Genomic DNA, 18,153 nt, shown 5'->3' on the forward strand with positions numbered 1-18,153 from the left:
AAAATACTTGTTCCTAGAACTCCTCTTACATTTTACATAGTTGTCAAATAATATTTTGGCAGATTATTGCTGGTGTCGTGTAGATGTGCAATATATTTTTGAAAATTTCAAACGATGTTCTTTCAACAACAAAAACCCTAGTTCCCAGAACTCTTACATTTTATGCAGTAGCCAAATCATTTTTTGGAATGTAATTGGTTGTGTCCTATAGATGTACAATAAGGTTTCAGAATTTTTATTTTCACCTTGGGGTACAAATGGGGTGGGAAAACGACGAACAAAAACCTTGTGTTTAAAGCATTGTGCCGTGTGTAACAATAATATATTTGCTTAAAGGGTTGGAATCTCAACCATTTAAAAAATATTTGAACAATACAAAAATGAGTGGACCTAGGGCCATCAGAATACTCAATACATTTTGATATATGCAGCAGGAATATTATATGGTTTAGGGGTCATCACCTCAATTGTTTTTAATATATTTCAACAATTATGAAATAGGATTTTGGATGACCACAGGACACTTGCCCAACAGAATACTGAATGCATTTTGACACATGCAGCAAGAATATAAATGTATAGAGTATATCGCGTGCGGGTCTTAGTGTCATCTAGTTTACTTTTTAAAGGTGAAGTAATAGTATATAATTGTATGGAAAATCGGTTTTATTTATACTATGTTTACACAGGCTCCTGTATCCGCAATTGTAATATATGAAATAACCAAAACAATCATTAATCTCTGTATATGTTCGGATAAATGCAGAACGACCACAGTCAGAAAGAGTGGTGGACCAAGTCATACCTCTCTGTGAATGCCAAAGTTTATACCAAAACCACGATTTAATAGTCTTTTTCATCGTACTGACAATGGAGACAAGGAAGAGTTATTATAGGGAAAAGAGTATTACATGTAATTCATTCAATACTAACCTTTGATCCTTCACTAATTAACTATATCAATATTAGACAAATGTCCGCCAATATTTAAAAGGTCATTCCAAGTGCTAATAAAAAAACGACAAAAATTATATCGAGTCCCGTTGCATTATTTCGAACACATCGCTACCATGGTAATTTCCTCAGTTTTTTCTCGATCTTATGCTATGATTTTTCATCGCGACAATTAATTCAAACTTCTATAATATTTCTTCCAATTCTAGATAATTTCAATCTTGATTTTAGGCAATCATGCAACACTTATAGACACTTCTACTTCTACTCAATCTTGGATAAAGTGGGTCCGGGTTATGCATCCGGAGATTTTATATGGGGTTTGGTGTATGGCGAGAAGAAATAAATTCCAGGAATAAGATAATGCATCGGATTTCTTGAAACTGTTAGACGTATCTCATAAATATTCATATATACCTCAGGTTCGTAATATATAGACACAACCAATTTTCCTCACTCTGCAGTTATCAGGTCTAGCACTCGTTCTGTGACCCCCAGAATTCTAAATCTATTGAATAACACTCCATTGCCAACATTGTTGATAAGCCTAGAATGACTGGAACAATCGGTGTTTTTACTGTGGTGGCCATACTAATTGTGGCCGCGGGTGCAAAAGATGATTCTTTTGAGATTTTCATGAGAAGTGAATCGGATCTTACTATAAAGTTCCAAGGTAATAAAAATAAATGTCAAATGTCCAAGTCTCTCGATCAATCACATCCGCTCCTTGTTGAAAGGGCTTGTTTTTACTTTGCTTTCAGTCAAAGCGATATTTGAAGAAAAGATGATTTAAGGTAGATCGATCCTCTTCTGATGCAATAGGTTTTTGCAAAAATCTTTATAAATTAAACTTTGTGCATAATAGAAACATATCTTTCTTATGAATTTTATTCACCAGATAAAAAAAAGAAGAAAAAAGATAAAAGATAAACTATTAAAACCGAGAAAGTTTATATTTTCCATAAATAATCAATTATTTATGATTTTAAAAAAGAATGTTGTCAAGGGCAATAACTCCTATGCTGGATTTTTCTCTGCTACATGCCTACTGCCCACCATAAATAAGTACACACTTGCATAAATAAGTATACACTCACCAAAATAAGTTACTTGCGTATAAAAAATTGAGTTACATCATAGATACAGATCTTTCTATGCAAAATACATAACTCTTACATACAAATAGATGACGTTAGGCTTTTAACTTTTTATATCCTTATTTTTCATTAAATCCTTGAGTTTCTGAATTTTTGAATTCTCTAAAAAGAGATATTATTCAAATCTCAACTTTAAACTGTTTTAAACTAATTACTAATACATATTATCGTGAATTTAATGTGTACATTTATAAGACCCTTTGATTTTTCTGCTGACATTTAAATTTTGTCAATTCAACAACTTTTTATCTATTTCTATTATTCTGTTTAACGAAAATGTGTGATTTTCTGATGTTGACATATACTTGTATATCTGACATCTTTAAAAGGGTGACAACATATACATTTTCTTCAGTTATTAATTAAATTAACCTACATGGAGTGGAAATTAATACAGTTTTCCCACTTTTAACCATTGATATTGATAAGTCACGAGGACGGAGCTACCTTAAAGTACGCTTGCTGTACATTATAGTGATGTGTAGCTACTTTTCATCATAAAGACACAGACCCGTTTCTATTCACACAGTAATCATAATTTAGTGCAATTTCTAGTGAGGAAAGTTTTCCCATTGACACGATAAAAACACCTGTATTGTGAATTGACTCAACGTGGAAAAGTCCTGTAAAGAATCAAATGTTGTTGTGGGGTTTTTTTTCCATACAAAAGCTAGATATTTTATATCTCATTCTGAACTGAACAATCAGGTGAATGTTAAACTTTTTGTATATTTTCTAATGTGAGCAAAGCCTATCATTGTACGAAGAAAACTTGATTTTCCTTCAGGAAGCGAGGATGTTTCTCGAGTGTTGGTAGCCATTAAAGGGGAGACTATCAGTGAAGTTTATGATCTTGAAAAGAAGCACGGTATATTTTTATCATAAATCATGCAATTATATGTACAAGAAAATGTATTTTCCAATTACATATTATTCATTAGTAACTGGCTACTAGTAGCTAAATTTTCCTGGTTGAAGTAGCTGGCTACTAATAGCCAAGTTTTCTCTTTTTAAGTAGCCAGTTACCAGTAGCTGGTTACACCGATCTAGTAAAATATAAGTTATGAAAGTTAAGTACGTTAAGAAACTATGGGAAATTTAATCCAAGCTACGATGGATTGACTTTTTAATTTGCAGGTATGGTGTTACTTTTGAAAAGGTTGAACATGAAATATACATGTTGACTGATTGTCATTTGTAGAGCTCAAGGCTTGGGGGTATGTGGACAGAAATACCAACATCAAAACAGGAGGAACCCTACAATACCAAATCACGGTGTGGGAGCATGGGATTGCAATAAAGTCCAATTGGAAACAAGGTTGTGAATTTCATAAGAATGCATACAGTGAGATGATCTGAAATATACACTGTCCATGGGTGTGCATAGAACTGAGTTTAAATATCAAAAGTGTTACTAAATAATGACGCGTGAGTTCAGCTTTTTATTGTCTAGAAAGAGATAAAGGTAAGCCTACGGTATTCGTAAATCTTTTGAAATATAAATTTCTCATTCCGTAAATCACTTAAATTTTGCGAGAATATATTTATGCGAACTTTTCTCATCGGATTCATTAAATCTAGCAGTTGAATTTGTCAATCAATACAGATTTTTTTTCTTTGGTGTCGATGCATCCTCGATGAATACTGCGAAAATAAGGTTCTCGTGAATAAATAAAAAAGAGATCAATTTATTACATAAATGCAATCATAATCATTGATCTCGGAGGAATGTTGAAAAGTACCATGTATTCTATCTTCAGTTATTTTAACCCCTGGTAATGCAGTAGAACCATCACGAAGTATAAGAAGGGTCACAGTGTTTCGAGATGATTTTAACCGTTTCGATCACAGTCATTATAAGATAGAAGTTGACGCCACGGGAGGTGGGGTATGTTTTAATTGTATATTATATAGTGTTCACATATAAACGTAATCGATGATAAATATCTAGGGAAATTGTTGTGATCGCTACGCACATCGTATAATCCAGTTATTCACTTATTAATATTGTATTAGGTTATTTCATTTTTTGCATTCAGAACGGCGAATTTCAAGTTTACACACCAGAACATCGAAATTTGTACACTGCTCATGGGTATCTATACATCAAACCAGTAAGTTACTTCGTATATTCACTCTACATATAATTCGACATTTCAAATGATAAGATAATATAAGGGCCATGTATGACCCCCATTTTGAGAGACACCACAGACATATATGTATATCATTATTCAGTAGCCAAGATAATGTCTGTTTCAAAACAAGGATTACTTTTAACATATGACATATTCCAAATTCACAGAAAGGTCGCGAATTTGATGAAAATTCCGAATTTCCTAATTGTTGACCAAATCCATATACGAGTATGTAATACACTTGTATCAGCTGCAACTTTGGTATAGAATTGGTAGAGAGATAAACGTGTGTTCCATGTCCTCCAAAGCAAGATGCAGGATTTGGCCCCGCACTGAGTCTAAACGTGCCATTTTCTTTGAAACCAAACAATTGTTCAAATTTTTGGCAATCTTGTGGTTTTCGCCACTTACATTCATGGTCGTGATTGCATATTTTTACAAAGTCTTCAAACAGTTTTTTACTAAGTGTCACAGTTTCGGGTATAGTTTTGAATTTAAGTGAAAGTAAGGACGCCGCAGGGGTTCCTTCTAATGCCTTGTCCTTTAATGCAAATAAAGATGAGAGAATGCAATGTTTTCATTTAACGATAATATGCTTTACAATGCCCTCAACAAATGACCGGAAGGAAATTGATAGAGATATTAATGAAAACTTCTTTTGTATCATTCTGAACTAGACGTTAACAATCGATCACCCGACTTTTGATGGCTCCACGTTGTACAATGGACAAATGGATGTTAAATGTAAGATGAAATACCAAGTTTAAGTATACGTTTTATATTCAGCTTCAAGTTATAGTTTATCTTATATTTTCAATTTTCATAATTGAAACAGGCACGTAGCGTGTTTTTTTTTTAAGTGAAAAGGGGGGGGGGGGGGCGACTAACGTGACTAAAATTCTTAACAAGCCAAAAAAATCTTACACTTACCTGAAAAAAATTGGCCCAAACTTCTTCGTCCTTCATTTCTTCATACATTATTACCATTTACCAAGGTAATACTACTATAAAATAGTCGATGGTAGTTATCAATATATCTTTCTTTCCGTGTGATTATGATTATCTTTTAATGTAAAAATAACACAAAATGAACGTTGATAAACGGAAAGGGGGCACCCACCCGCCCCCACTCATCGGGACAAAAAAACAAACACCCACCCACTCCTGATTCTACGTGCCTGTCGGAGACTTGTTATCTTAAAGTCCGGTGTAATGCGGCTTGGTTATACATATAAATTAGTTGAATTAATTAATAAGCTTTATGGGGGACGTGCACGAGGTCTTGGAACTCGGGGTGTCATAAGTCTGCATACGGACAAGAGATTCTACCTCCAATTATGTCAGGAAAAATTTACACCAATGCTGCAATTAAGTATGGACGTATTAATGTGCGTGCAAGACTTCCAAAAGGAGACTGGCTGTGGCCAGGTAGGTTTTCTTCCTTTATTTTCCTTCGGATATCATTACATGGAAAGCAGATATCATTGAATGAGCGCATTTTTATTTTCTACGTTACTGTGTCTTCTTTACTATCATTCAACAGCTATTTGGTTGATGCCACGTGACAGTGTTTATGGTAATTGGCCTCGATCTGGAGAAATTGACGTCATGGAAGCAAGAGGTAGGACATTATATGATATGATACACCTTTTTTTCATTTGTTTATTCTATTAATTCATTGTAATCAAAATTAATTCCACTCGTCTACAATTTATTCCATTTGCAGAGAAGCTGTTTACAAGTCTAATTCTGATCAAACTGGCTTATCTTTGATTTCGATATTCATAAACTAGGTCATATCAATATATTTTTGTATAAATTTAATCCCCAAACAATAATATAATACCAACTATTTTATCAGGGAATTCCAAAGCTATGTCACATGGAGTGAACCATGGAATAACTCAGATTGCCTCAACACTTCATTGGGGTCCAGATGCCAATCACGATGCTCACAGGAGCACTCATAAAGAAAAGTAAAGACATGCTTTTAATCTTATCCCTATTGCATTGAAGTTGGAGGGATAAAGAATCATAAAGGGGTATTTGTGCGCATGCTTGTATGTACATTTTTGTACATGCGTTTAGTGGTTGTGTGTACATGCGTTCGACAGTTATTGTATGTACAAGCGTTCTTCAGTGGTTGCGTGTATATGCGTTCATTAGTTTGTTGTGTTCATGCGTTCTTAAGTGGTTGTATGTACATGCGTTCTTCAGTGGTTGTATGTACATGCATTCTTCAGTGGTTGTGTGTACATGCATTCTTCAGTGGTTGTGTGTACATGCATTCTTCAGTGGTTGTGTGTGTGTACATGCGTTCTCCAATGGTTGTGTATACGCGTTCTTCAGTGGTTGTGTGTACATGCGTTCTTCAATGGTTGTATGTACATGCGTCCTTCAGTGGTTGTATGTACATGCGTTCTTCAGTGGTTGTGTGTACATGCGTCCTTCATTGGTTGTGTGTACTAGCGTTCGTCAGTGGTTGTGCGTACATGTGTTCTTCAGTGGTTGTGTGTACATGCATTCGTCAGTGGTTGTGTGTACATGCGTTCGTCAGTTGTTTTGTGTACATGCGTTCTTCAGTGGTTGTGTTTATATGCGTCCGTCAGTGGTTGTGTGTACATGCGTTCGTCAGTGGTTGTATGTACAAGCGCTCTTCAGTAGTTGCGTGTATATGCGTTCATTAGTTTGTTGTGTTCATGCGTTCTTCAGTGGTTGCGTGTACATGCGTTCTTCAGTGGTTGTGTGTACATGCGTTCGTCAGTGGTTGTGTGTACATGCGTTCGTCAGTGGTTGTGTGTACATGCGTTCGTCAGTGGTTGTACGTACAAGCGTTCTTCAGTGGTTGCGTGTATATGCGTTCATTAGTTTGTTGTGTTCATGCGTTCTTAAGTGGTTGTGTGTACATGCGTTCTTCAGTGGTTGTGTGTACTAGCGTTCATTAGTTTGTTGTCTGTACAAGCGCTTGAAAGTGACTGTTTTTACAAGCATTTGTCAGTGGTTATTTTTACAAACGTTCGTCAGTGGTTATGTGTACAAGCATTTGTCAGTTATGTGGACAAACATTTGTCAGTGATTGTGTGTACAAGCATTTGTCAGTTGTATGTACAAGCATTTGTCACTGGTTGTGTGTATAAACGTTCGTCAATGGTTGTTTTTACAAGCATTAATTTACAAGCATTCATTGTATTTCATTTCTCGATATGAACATCTTTAACTACGTAACAGGCATTCTACGAGTGGTGATTGGCACAGCTGGCACACATACTCCTTAGAATGGACTGCACAACATATACTGTAAGTGAATTTCGGACGATCATTAGCCACAGAGGCTAATGAAAGGTGAAGATAACGAACAGTGATCAATCTCATAACTCCTATAAGCAATAAAAAATAGATAGTTGGGCAAACACGGACCCCTGGACACACCAGAGGTGGGATCAGGTGCCTAGGAGGAGTAAGCATCCCCTGTCGACCGGTCACACCCGTCGTGAGCCCTACATCCTAATCAGGTAAACAGAGTTATCCGTAGTCAAAACCAGTATGCTAAGAACGGTCTAACAATCGGTATGAAACACGCCAGACAGCATTTGACCCAATGATAGGTTGTATTGACAAACTACATTGTAGATCGTTATAACGGCCATAGAATGTGCGAAATGCTGACTTTAAACGAGACTGTTGAAACCCCTGTACCATCAACTTGTTTGTCAGTAGCTTGCTTTGATTTAAAAACTGACCATACGCAGAACAAGCTCTTGCGTATCGAATCAGTTGAGAGATATAAACACGATATACAGGTGACAATGGAATATTGCTACATAAATATGGAAAGTTGGCGATGGAGAAGATGAAATCATCCTGTTTGTCATAAAGTTGAGTTGTTAGTTTGCCGTTAATATCTTCTTTCAATTATAGTCCAGCTGGACATGTCATTACTGGTGATGTTGATATAGTTGAAAATGAGGACCTCAAATCACTTATTCTTAAAGGTCCTAAATACAGAGAACCTCGGTCTTTTAATTGGCGACAGAACTTCATCTCTATTATGAGTTCTGTCGAAGATTATGCCAGACGATGGGCTAAATATGAAAAAGAAGAACTTGATACATTGTCAGAATGGGTTAAAAGCATAAGAGGGATATTAAAATCCCGCATTAGACACATGAAAACAAAAGTACGTACCATCTATCCTTCTGTGTTTAGTAAACCAGAAGTGATAAAAGAATTAGATAGGTTACATAAGGACTATGTTTTGGTTCCAGCTGACAAAGCTAGTAACAACATTGTCTTTGTTTGTAAGGTTCATTATTACAAGGTGAAGATAACGAACAGTGATCAATCTCATAGCTCCTACAAGCAATACAAAATAGATAGTTGGGCAAACACGGACCCCAGGACACACCAGAGGTGGGATCAGGTGCCTAGGAGGAGTAAGCATCCCCTGTTGACCGGTCACACCCGCCGTGAGCCCCATATCCTGATCAGGTAAACGGAATTATCCGCAGTCAAAATCAGTGTGCCAAGAACGGCTTAACAATCGGTATGAAACACGTCAGACAGCATTTGACCCAATGCGAGGTTGTATTGACGAACTAGATCGTTATAACGACCATAGAATTTGCGAAATGCTGACTTCAATCGAGACTGTTGAAATCCCTGTACCATCAACTTGTTTGTCAGTAGCTTACCTCGATTTAAAAACTGACTATACGCAGAACAAGCTCTTGCATATCGAATCAGTTGAGATATATAAACACCATATGCAGGTGATAGTGGAATATTGCTACATAAATGTGGGAAGTTGACGATGGAGAAGCTGAAATCATCCCGTTTGTCATACAGTTGAGTTGTCAGTTTGCCGTTAATGTCTACTTTCAATAAAATATCTAAGTATGAAGCAGAAGTGGACGACTCTGTGGTGTCCTTTATTTCGAGCTCACAGGGATATATCAAATCGACATATGAATGAAAGCTATCATTGTTAATAGACAAAACGTCATCGATATATCTAAAAGTATTTTAAACGAACTTGGCATTAATTCCACTTTTGGTAATCATACTTATACTCCAACTGCCCTTTCAAAAGACGAAATCCTTCAAAACCATGCTTCAGTTTTAGACACATTTAATATTCCAGTCAATGGGTCGAGTGAATATGAGTTACCGTACCTATACTGGATTCCTAAACTACATAAAAACCCTTACAAACAAAGATACATTGCTGGATCCAGTAAGTGCTCTACCAAGCCCCTATCTTTGCTCCTCACGAAAATGTTAACAGCTGTGAAAGAGAAACTTCAAACTTCCTGTGCGACTACATATGCCAGAAGTGGTGTTAATCAAATGTGGATTCTAAAAAATTCTAAAGAACTTTTAGTAAACTTGAAATCACAGAATTTTTCCCAAATCAATAGCATTAAAACCTATGACTTTTCAACACTATACACGACCATTCCTCACGATAAATTAAAGACTAGACTTTTTGACATCATAGACAGTTGCTTCTTCAACAAAAACGGAAAACGGAAATATTCATATCTAGTGATCAGTCATTCAAAAACTTGCTTTGTTAAACACCACTCTGATTCCACGCACAAGTACTCTGAAGTTGAAATAAAAAATATGCTAGAGTTCCTCATTGACAATATCTTCGTGGTCTTTGGTGATCAGGTCTTCCAACAGTCTGTTGGAATTTCCATGGGCACGAATTGTGCTCCTTTGTTAGCTGACCTGTTTTTATATTGATATGAAGCAGAATTTATTCAAAAACTTCTACGTGAGAAGAAAAAATCTCTCGCTGTGACCTTCAAGTCGACTTTTAGATATATCGATGACGTTTTGTCTATTAACAATGATAGCTTTCATTCATATGTCGATTTGATATATCCCTGTGAGCTCGGAATAAAGGACACCACAGAGTCGTCCACTTCTGCTTCATACTTAGATATTTATTGAAAGTAGACATTAACGGCAAACTGACAACTCAACTGTATGACAAACGGGATGATTTCAGCTTCTCCATCGTCAACTTCTCACATTTATGTAGCAATATTCCATTATCACCTGCATATGGTGTTTATATATCTCAACTGATTCGATATGCAAGAGCTTGTTCTGGGTATAGTCAGTTTTTAAATCGAGGTAAGCTACTGACAAACAAGTTGATGGTACAGGGATTTCAACAGTCTCGATTGAAGTCAGCATTTCGCAAATTCTATGGTCGTTATAACGATTTAGTTCGTCAATACAACCTCGCATTGGGTCAATTGCTGTCTGACGTGTTTCATACCGATTGTTAAGCCGTTCTTGGCACACTGATTTTGACTGCGGATAATTCCGTTTACCTGATCGGGATATGGGGCTCACGGCGGGTGTGACCGGTTGACAGGGGATGCTTACTCCTCCTTGGCACCTGATCCCACCTCTGGTGTGTCCAGGGGTCCGTGTTTGCCCAACTATCTATTTTGTATTGCTTGTGGGAGTTATGAGATTGATCACTGTTCGTTGTCTTCACCTTGCATTCATAAGAAAGTCATTAAAGATTAGATGTCAGTTTCTTAGTGTATGTCGTTTATTGTCCCTTTTTTATGTTGGATAAGATGTCTCGTGGATGATCACCAAATATTACGAGTCAACACACCGTCTGATGGGTTCTGGCATTCGGGACATTTTTCGGGCACAAACATCTGGGGAAATAATAAAAATGCGCCATTTGATCAACCAGTAAGTATTTTCAGTACGCATTCAGTCGGACAATTGAAACTTTCTCTTCTCTGCTCGTCGTCTGGCTAAGAAAATTGCCTCAAAAAAATAAGTACATATGTCGAGCTTTCGGTTCTAGATTGTCGGAAACTTTTTCCACATCCTTAAATGCTTCGTTGTATGAAATTGTTAGATTCGATGTTTCATGTATATATATTTTCATGACTTCTAGTTCCAGGTTTTGCTGAACGTTGCTGTGGGTGGACTTGGTTATTTTTCTGATCATTATCAATATGACACACCAAAACCGTGGCAAAATGATTCCCCTCACCCGAAAAAAGATTTCTGGGAGAAAAAGGACGTGTGGTTACCGACATGGCATGGAGATAATGTTGCAATGTTGATTGATTACATAGAGATGATTCAGTATTAAAGATCTTCCATACAATCTTACAGATCATTGTATCAATCATTCTATTATAGTAATAATCCTTAGAACGAAGTTGGGTGTGTGATTTTATCTCTCAACTTTGTGATAGTAATTTGCTGTAAAACAGCATTTTTTCGTGACTGCGTTTATTCGCAGATCGTCGTTGAAAAAGGTGTTCAAGACAAGTATAATGCCTTTTGCAGATTTCGATTGCTTCGAACTTAATTTGGATCATGGCGATGTTTGTGTAAACCAATCGGAATTCCTCGAATGTCTCGCGCACTCTATGTCGCCTTCCTTTGCCTTGGGTGATCTGTAGGGAAAGAGAAAGGAGATTATAAATCTATGTTTCAAATATATCAGTTCTGTATGAGGTTAATATCATTCACATTATATATAATGTGGAATTTTCTCGAATGAATGTAGGATTTCCTCGTGTGAATTCTGGACTGCAAGAACTACGGTTGACGAAATAACAATATCTAAGAAAGTCTTACCAATGTTATGAGATAAGGACCTGGTTAACAACACGCCTATACCCTTTCGCCCACAGTGGAATGTTGTGTAGATGTTGAAGGTCCGGGATCTCGGGCATCAACCTCTGTCTCTGTGACATCAGCGTCTGTCTCTGTGACATCAGCGTCTATCTCTGTGATTGTAATATTGTGTAGATGTTGAAGGTCCGGGGTCTCAGGCATCAGCGTCTGTCTCTGTGGTGGGACACTCACTCTAGGAGTGGACAAAACCAGAAACAAAGTCACCAATTATGATGAAGATTACAAAACATCTGTGAATTTTGATAAATGTATGTATCTAACATTCTAAAACCACAACAATGGGGATGACATTGTCTGGTATAATTGTTACAAATTCTTTTGAAGACACATATATATGGATCATTTCATTGTATTCTAAATAAGGGTCCCAATTTCCTCCTTTGACTGTTTAGGTTCATTCTAACGACTTTTATGAAAATTTTACCCGAGAACTTAATTGTTTGAAAGTGTCAATATTAAAGAAAAACAGTTGTCTTAGAACAAAGAAAACATCCCTATCTTCCACACTTAAAGCATGCTGCATCTTCTGAATACATAGAGAAAGGGCATTATTATTTGACAAACAAGTTGATGGTGCAGGGGTTGAAACAGTTTCCTTTAGAATCAGCATTTCGTAAATTCAATGCATGGTCATTATAACGATCTAGTCCGTCAATACAACCTATCATTAGGTCAAATGCTGTCTGACGTATTTCATACCGATTGTTAGACTGCTCTTGGCACGCTGATTTTGGCAACGGATGACTCATTTTGCCAGATCGGGATGTAGGGCTCACGGTGGATGTGGCCGGTCGGCGAGGGATGCTTACTCCCTCTGGGCACCTGATCCAACCTCTGGTATATCCAGGGGTCCGTGTTTGCTCAACTCTCTACTTTGTATTGCTTATAGGAGTTACGAGATTAAACTGATAAAACTGATTCACCACATGACTGGGATTTTCTTTTGCTATTTATGATTTTCGTTTTCACTTATTCCTTGTTTTGGACTCTGAAAACTTTCTTTTCATGTTGTAAATTTTGAATTTACTGTAAATGTTTAATTTACTGGAAGGCAGTAAATTCACAAAATATATAACATGACGAAATTGTTGTAATTCCTGCCACCCAGTAAATTCAAAATATACAAAAGATGTTCGGAAGAGAGCCTAAACTACCTGTAGATGTTGTGTTCTTAAACTTCATTGGTTGTGTTTTGTGACGTTACTTTTGGTTGGTTTTTATTGTTTTGGTCAGTGGGTTTTACCGCCAAAATTGAGCATTCTTTGTCTAGTTTTGAGAGAGAACAGACTTCATATTGAAAACATTGACTAAGACCTTCAACAAAGACTTTTCCTTCTCTTTTGAGTCCATGTACATATCCACATAGATAGATAAATACCCTGTACATGTATGCAGAAGCCTCTTCCCATAGAATGATAAATATATGATTTAGATAATGTGTTTTTACGACTATTTATGGGAGAAAATCTTTTCATGCTAGTATATGTAACTTTAAGAGTTGTCTCCCATGATTGTGATTTTGAGATAAGTAATACCAATCGTAACCAGTGGCGTAGCTTCCATTGAGGCAACCGAGGCAGCTGCCTCGGTAAAAAAAAAAAAAAAACACCTTTTACGTTGTTAAAATGTCGATAGCTTCTGGGGGGCACAGCCCCCCAGACCCCCTGCCTCGGTAATATTCGAACCCAAGCTACGCCTATGGTAACAACTCGGCCATTTCAGTAATACATTTATCTTGATGGAAATTGCAACCATAAATCGTATAAGTAATATTGTCAATTATTAATTAATGCACTCTGTAATATCATGTTATTGTTATTTTACATGTATTGCAGGGCTGTAAATATGTGCATGTAAAATATCCTTCACTGTGATATTAAGTTCCCTGAACCCATACAGGAGTTGTTCATTATCAACTTACAACCCTGTTACATTAATATGATGATCATAAAAGGCATTCCATGTATAATGAAAGGATAATGAACAATTTTGAAGGATTTAGATCAACAGAAAAATTTATTGTTAAATAATGATGAAATTCACATGACTGGTAAATGATTAGAAGCTGACCTTTTTGCACTTAAGACCTTTTGGAAGAGTTGTCTGCCCTTTGTAAAAATAAGAAAAATCTAATTTTCTAAAAATGTGTGTGGTCAATGATTAATTTTATTTCATATTTTCATGAAAAGAAAGTGTATGTAACTTTTTACCAAGAGATAATTATGAAAACATAATTTGTTTTTAAAATATTGTAATAAAACATGCTTTTCCCAAATACTTCAATGTTAAATTCTAGGTGAAATAAATCAGGCAGTTAACCAAATTTTGAATATTCCTATGGTGGATTATTTTTATTTGATGAACCCTTCAAAATTATACCATGATTACAAATATTCCACGATCCATTTATTAGATATGAAATATGGTCATTATACATTGAATACCCTAATCAATTAATTGATTGATCATACCTCTTCTACAGGATGAAGGCTACGTAGCCTGTAACTCCCGCTCTGTTGCATGCGTGGGTCTTATCGAGAATTTAATATGTTACTCCAGAACTTGTTTAGTTTACTTTTCTTTCCTTTTTTTTTTTTTTAAAAATGTTGTCAAAGGCAATAACTCCTCAGAGTTCTACTGCATGTCTAATATGTCACCAATATCCACAATATTTTCTACATATTTATGAATTAGCTGATTTTTTAAACTGTTGACAGTTGAAATTTGTTATTTCAACAAGTTTTTATCTATCTTAATTATTCTGTATAACGAAAATGTGTGATTTTCTTATGTTAACATATGCTTCAGGTTTTGGTGTGTCTGACATCTTTAAAAATGCGGCAACATACACATTTTCTTTGGTTATTAATCAAATTTAACTATATTGAGTGAAAATTAAAACAGTCTTTCAACTTTCAACCATTAATATTGATAAGTCATATGAGGATCGATCCTCCTTAAAAATGATTTTTCTCGACGAAAGATGGGCTAACCCAGCTACATGTATTTATGTATCATCACTCTAACTAAATTTCTAGAGTGGTTTTATTTTTTTTTATTTTTTTTTTGGTGTTTTTTTGTTGTTTTTTTTTAATCTCTGTGTTAAATTGCTCATTTTGCAAGGCCTTTTTTAGTGAAAGAAAAACCAACCCACGTTGTAAGGCATAGAAAATCAACAGCTGTATTGCGGAAAACTGGAATACCGCAGTTTTTCACATAGAATTAATTAAATGCAAACACGACATTCCTAAGTTAGTTTCTATGTATTACAGAGAATGAAATTCATTTCATTGACTGTTTGTAACATGTGGCTAATTTGAATATTTAGATTTTACTATGCAATCAGAAATGCAAATATATTCACTTCCTTGTTTACAGAGGGCGCTGTAGTCGGAAGCGTGAACAACTTCCAGTTGGCGGTGAACTCGTTCAGTTGACGTGTTCTTTGAAATTTACGGAAAGTGGTGCATTGATCAACGCTTTTCAACATGGGTTCTCTCTTATCTAGATTCAGAGTATGTGTTTTTTGTTATGAAAGCATTTACTTGTTTATTGGTTGTTTAATTACGTAGTCGAAGTTTAGCCCCAGATGTGCTGACTGTACTCTCCACCACCTATCTGTCTTGGAAAAGTTTGACTGTTTTTACTTGACGTAGAGGAATGGATCGGAAAATGTGTAGGAAAGAGGAATTGTGTCAATATCACTTGTTTTATATATTCCTCCCACGGATTTGTCGAATCGCCCAAATGGACCCAGATAACTATAAACACTGATAAATGGGAGGTCTATTCAAGGAAAGTGAACTATAGGCCCTATGTTAGTTAACTGCAGAATTTTCTAAGTTACTCAGAATCTGCATGAACTATTATATTTAAGATGCTTGATAAGATTATATTACGTGGCTCTTTCAAAGAGGCGAATCCAGTAAAGCCTAATGATTTATTGTTATAGAGAAATATTCACTTTCTACAATTCTTTATTGGCACTATTTAAAGTACATATAAACGTGTCAAGAGTTCTCAATTTTATATGACTTGTGTAGCTAGGCATAAAATGATGTGCTTATTTTAATAGCTAGAGAGTCTGAAGGCTAGTGTGACCCTGCTTTGGGTTCAAGGGATGAAACCCGTGGGTGCTCCTGAATTCTGATGATTTAATCAAACATTCATTACAACTAGAAAAAATATGAATTTTTAGTCACAATTTTAATCAAGATTTTACTTCTTGTTTGACATGTTTGCTCAGATCAGAAAGTTTTAATGTTAACAGATATTAGGAAAACAAGTTGTGTCTAGAGAGGGGTGTAATACCAGGGATCGAAATTAACTTTTTTCACTACTAGCAAATTTTAGCTAGTGGATTATTTTCTAACTAGCAAAATTGAGCTTTTACTAGCATTTTTCAATCGATTGCTGTTTTACAGGAATTTAAGAAAACAAGCATGTCTCTATATCAAAATATAGGGAAAATCTTTTAAAATATTTTTTAAAGTGCAATGATAAAAATAAGATTGAGAATTCTTTCATTTAAAATTTAATGAATTAACAGACAACATACATGGTGAGGGTCATGGGTCATAGGGTACACTTGTGCGGTGTACTCGTTGTCCAGAGATCTACTACCTATTTACAATATCATATGGTTTGAAATCTTGAAGACTGTTTGCGCCAATTCAAACTATATGTTCAAAACTCTTGGAAATTTCATCTAAAAAATTCTAGTGGAACCCCCCCCCCGCGAACTCGAGGTGTTTGACTATAGTGTACAGAAGGACACCACGTGAAACGGTTATAATTGTTCATATATGTGTTAAAGTGTCTTGTTTAAGCGTTACCAATTTTGTAAATCTCAAAATTGAATTGAATTTTTCTGATCACTGGGATAAAAAATGTGGCTTCAGGGTGGGGCCTAACTTGGTATATACATATATAGTGTTTATGTGTAAAGTATTCAAATAACATCTTCTTTAATGCTTTTGATACTAATTTGAAATTTAAAAGTAGCAGGTAGCCCTTTACAGAGATTTGTTTAGTGTTTATAGAGAGTTGAAATTTGGCTCCATTCCTAATGCTGATAAGTGGTTGTTTTTCCCCAAAATGACATCTAAAAATTCCCAAAGGATGATAAAAACCAAAACATCACAAATCAAAAGTTTTTTTCCATTGTTTGTGAAGGAACTCATCATTCATCGTACTGGGGGTATTTACCTATGTTCGTAGCTTTATTGCATTTAAGTTCAGGATTTTATAAATCTGTTGATATGACAAAAATGTGGCATAAGTTTAATTAAAAATACTATCATACTAAAGTTGGATAGTAAAAACAAGAATTGACCGGCTACCTAACATGGCTACATCAACAAATGAAATCATTTGAAGCTAGGAGTTTTCGGGTCGTATGGGGCTTTAATGAATATTTGAAGGTATGTTTGGACACAAGTATAGTAGGACAATATGTTAAAGCTTATGACCCGATGTTCATGTGTTATTTTTGTACACAATTACTTTAAAGCAGATTAATTACTTTATAAAGTTATTAGCTTTCCCTTAATTACATGCTTGAAAACATCTGCATGTAAAAGAAAACAGTGCAAATATTATTTAGAAAGTAAATATAGTGGGTACATATATAAATCATCCCATAATAGACGTCTTTAAATAGACCCACGCGCGTCAGGGGAATCCCAACATGATGTATTAACTCGTATGCAACTGTCTAGTTTTAAGGCTGAAAGAGCGTAAAACAACGAATTACTAAGAGGTATTTAATATTTTTATTTCTATTAAACTTATGGTACGGTACTGTTATAACAAAATACACAGATAAGACCATCGATGATCTGAAAGTTTGAACTGGTCACGTAACTGTCACTTGAAATGGCAGAGTGACGTGGTTATTTGTAAACATCGATTTAAAATCAAATAATTTGGGTTAAAACAGGTGAAATAATTTATGATAGGTCGTACAGCCTCATAACTGCATACGTGCGATGATTTAATAGCGTTTTTACGAGATGGAAAAAAATATTGTAATTCGGACCATACAGCTTTAAGAATTTTTTGATATTAAATTTATGAGACACCAACACAAGAATACAACAATATAAGGCCTCAACTGTGCGCAGCTTTTTGTGCATCGTAAATCGGAGGTTTTTATAAGGGGTGGATCTGTAGCTCTCTGTTATGTCAAAATATTTTTTCAGAGAACTACA

At 35.5% G+C, this 18,153-nt stretch overlaps 2 protein-coding genes across 2 annotated transcripts in view; both read left to right on the forward strand.

Moving 5' to 3' along the window:
- The first annotated feature begins 1,413 nt into the window (after nucleotides 1-1,413).
- Nucleotides 1,414-11,404, forward strand: LOC125648094 (beta-1,3-glucan-binding protein-like). The gene is made up of 12 exons (XM_056140487.1): nucleotides 1,414-1,627; nucleotides 2,899-2,979; nucleotides 3,313-3,429; nucleotides 3,872-3,999; nucleotides 4,151-4,225; nucleotides 4,927-4,993; nucleotides 5,507-5,677; nucleotides 5,793-5,870; nucleotides 6,111-6,225; nucleotides 7,478-7,546; nucleotides 10,852-10,975; nucleotides 11,187-11,404. Exons 1-12 carry the CDS (start codon nucleotides 1,507-1,509, stop codon nucleotides 11,385-11,387), a joined length of 1,347 nt encoding a protein of 448 aa, XP_055996462.1. The 5' UTR covers nucleotides 1,414-1,506; the 3' UTR covers nucleotides 11,388-11,404.
- Nucleotides 11,405-15,306: 3,902 nt separating this feature from the next.
- Nucleotides 15,307-18,153, forward strand: part of LOC125646585 (endoplasmic reticulum junction formation protein lunapark-B-like) — a 29,670-nt gene continuing 26,823 nt past the window's right edge. The window contains exon 1 of the mRNA XM_048872969.2: nucleotides 15,307-15,456. Coding sequence (XP_048728926.2) covers nucleotides 15,430-15,456 — 27 coding nt within the window. The 5' untranslated portion in view covers nucleotides 15,307-15,429. The remainder of the gene's footprint in view (nucleotides 15,457-18,153) is intronic.

This window comes from Ostrea edulis, chromosome 6 (genome assembly GCF_947568905.1).
Source record: "Ostrea edulis chromosome 6, xbOstEdul1.1, whole genome shotgun sequence".
In the NCBI taxonomy this organism is placed as follows: Eukaryota; Metazoa; Mollusca; class Bivalvia; order Ostreida; family Ostreidae; genus Ostrea; species Ostrea edulis.

Coding starts and splice junctions, on each gene's coding strand:
- LOC125648094 (XM_056140487.1), top strand. CDS start 1,507: ATGACTGGAACAATCGGTGTTTTTACTGTGGTGGCCATACTAATTGTG. Junction 3,430..3,871: donor AAAGTCCAATTGGAAACAAG/GTTGTGAATTTC, acceptor TTCTATCTTCAG/TTATTTTAACCCCTGGTAAT. Junction 10,976..11,186: donor ATGCGCCATTTGATCAACCA/GTAAGTATTTTC, acceptor CATGACTTCTAG/TTCCAGGTTTTGCTGAACGT.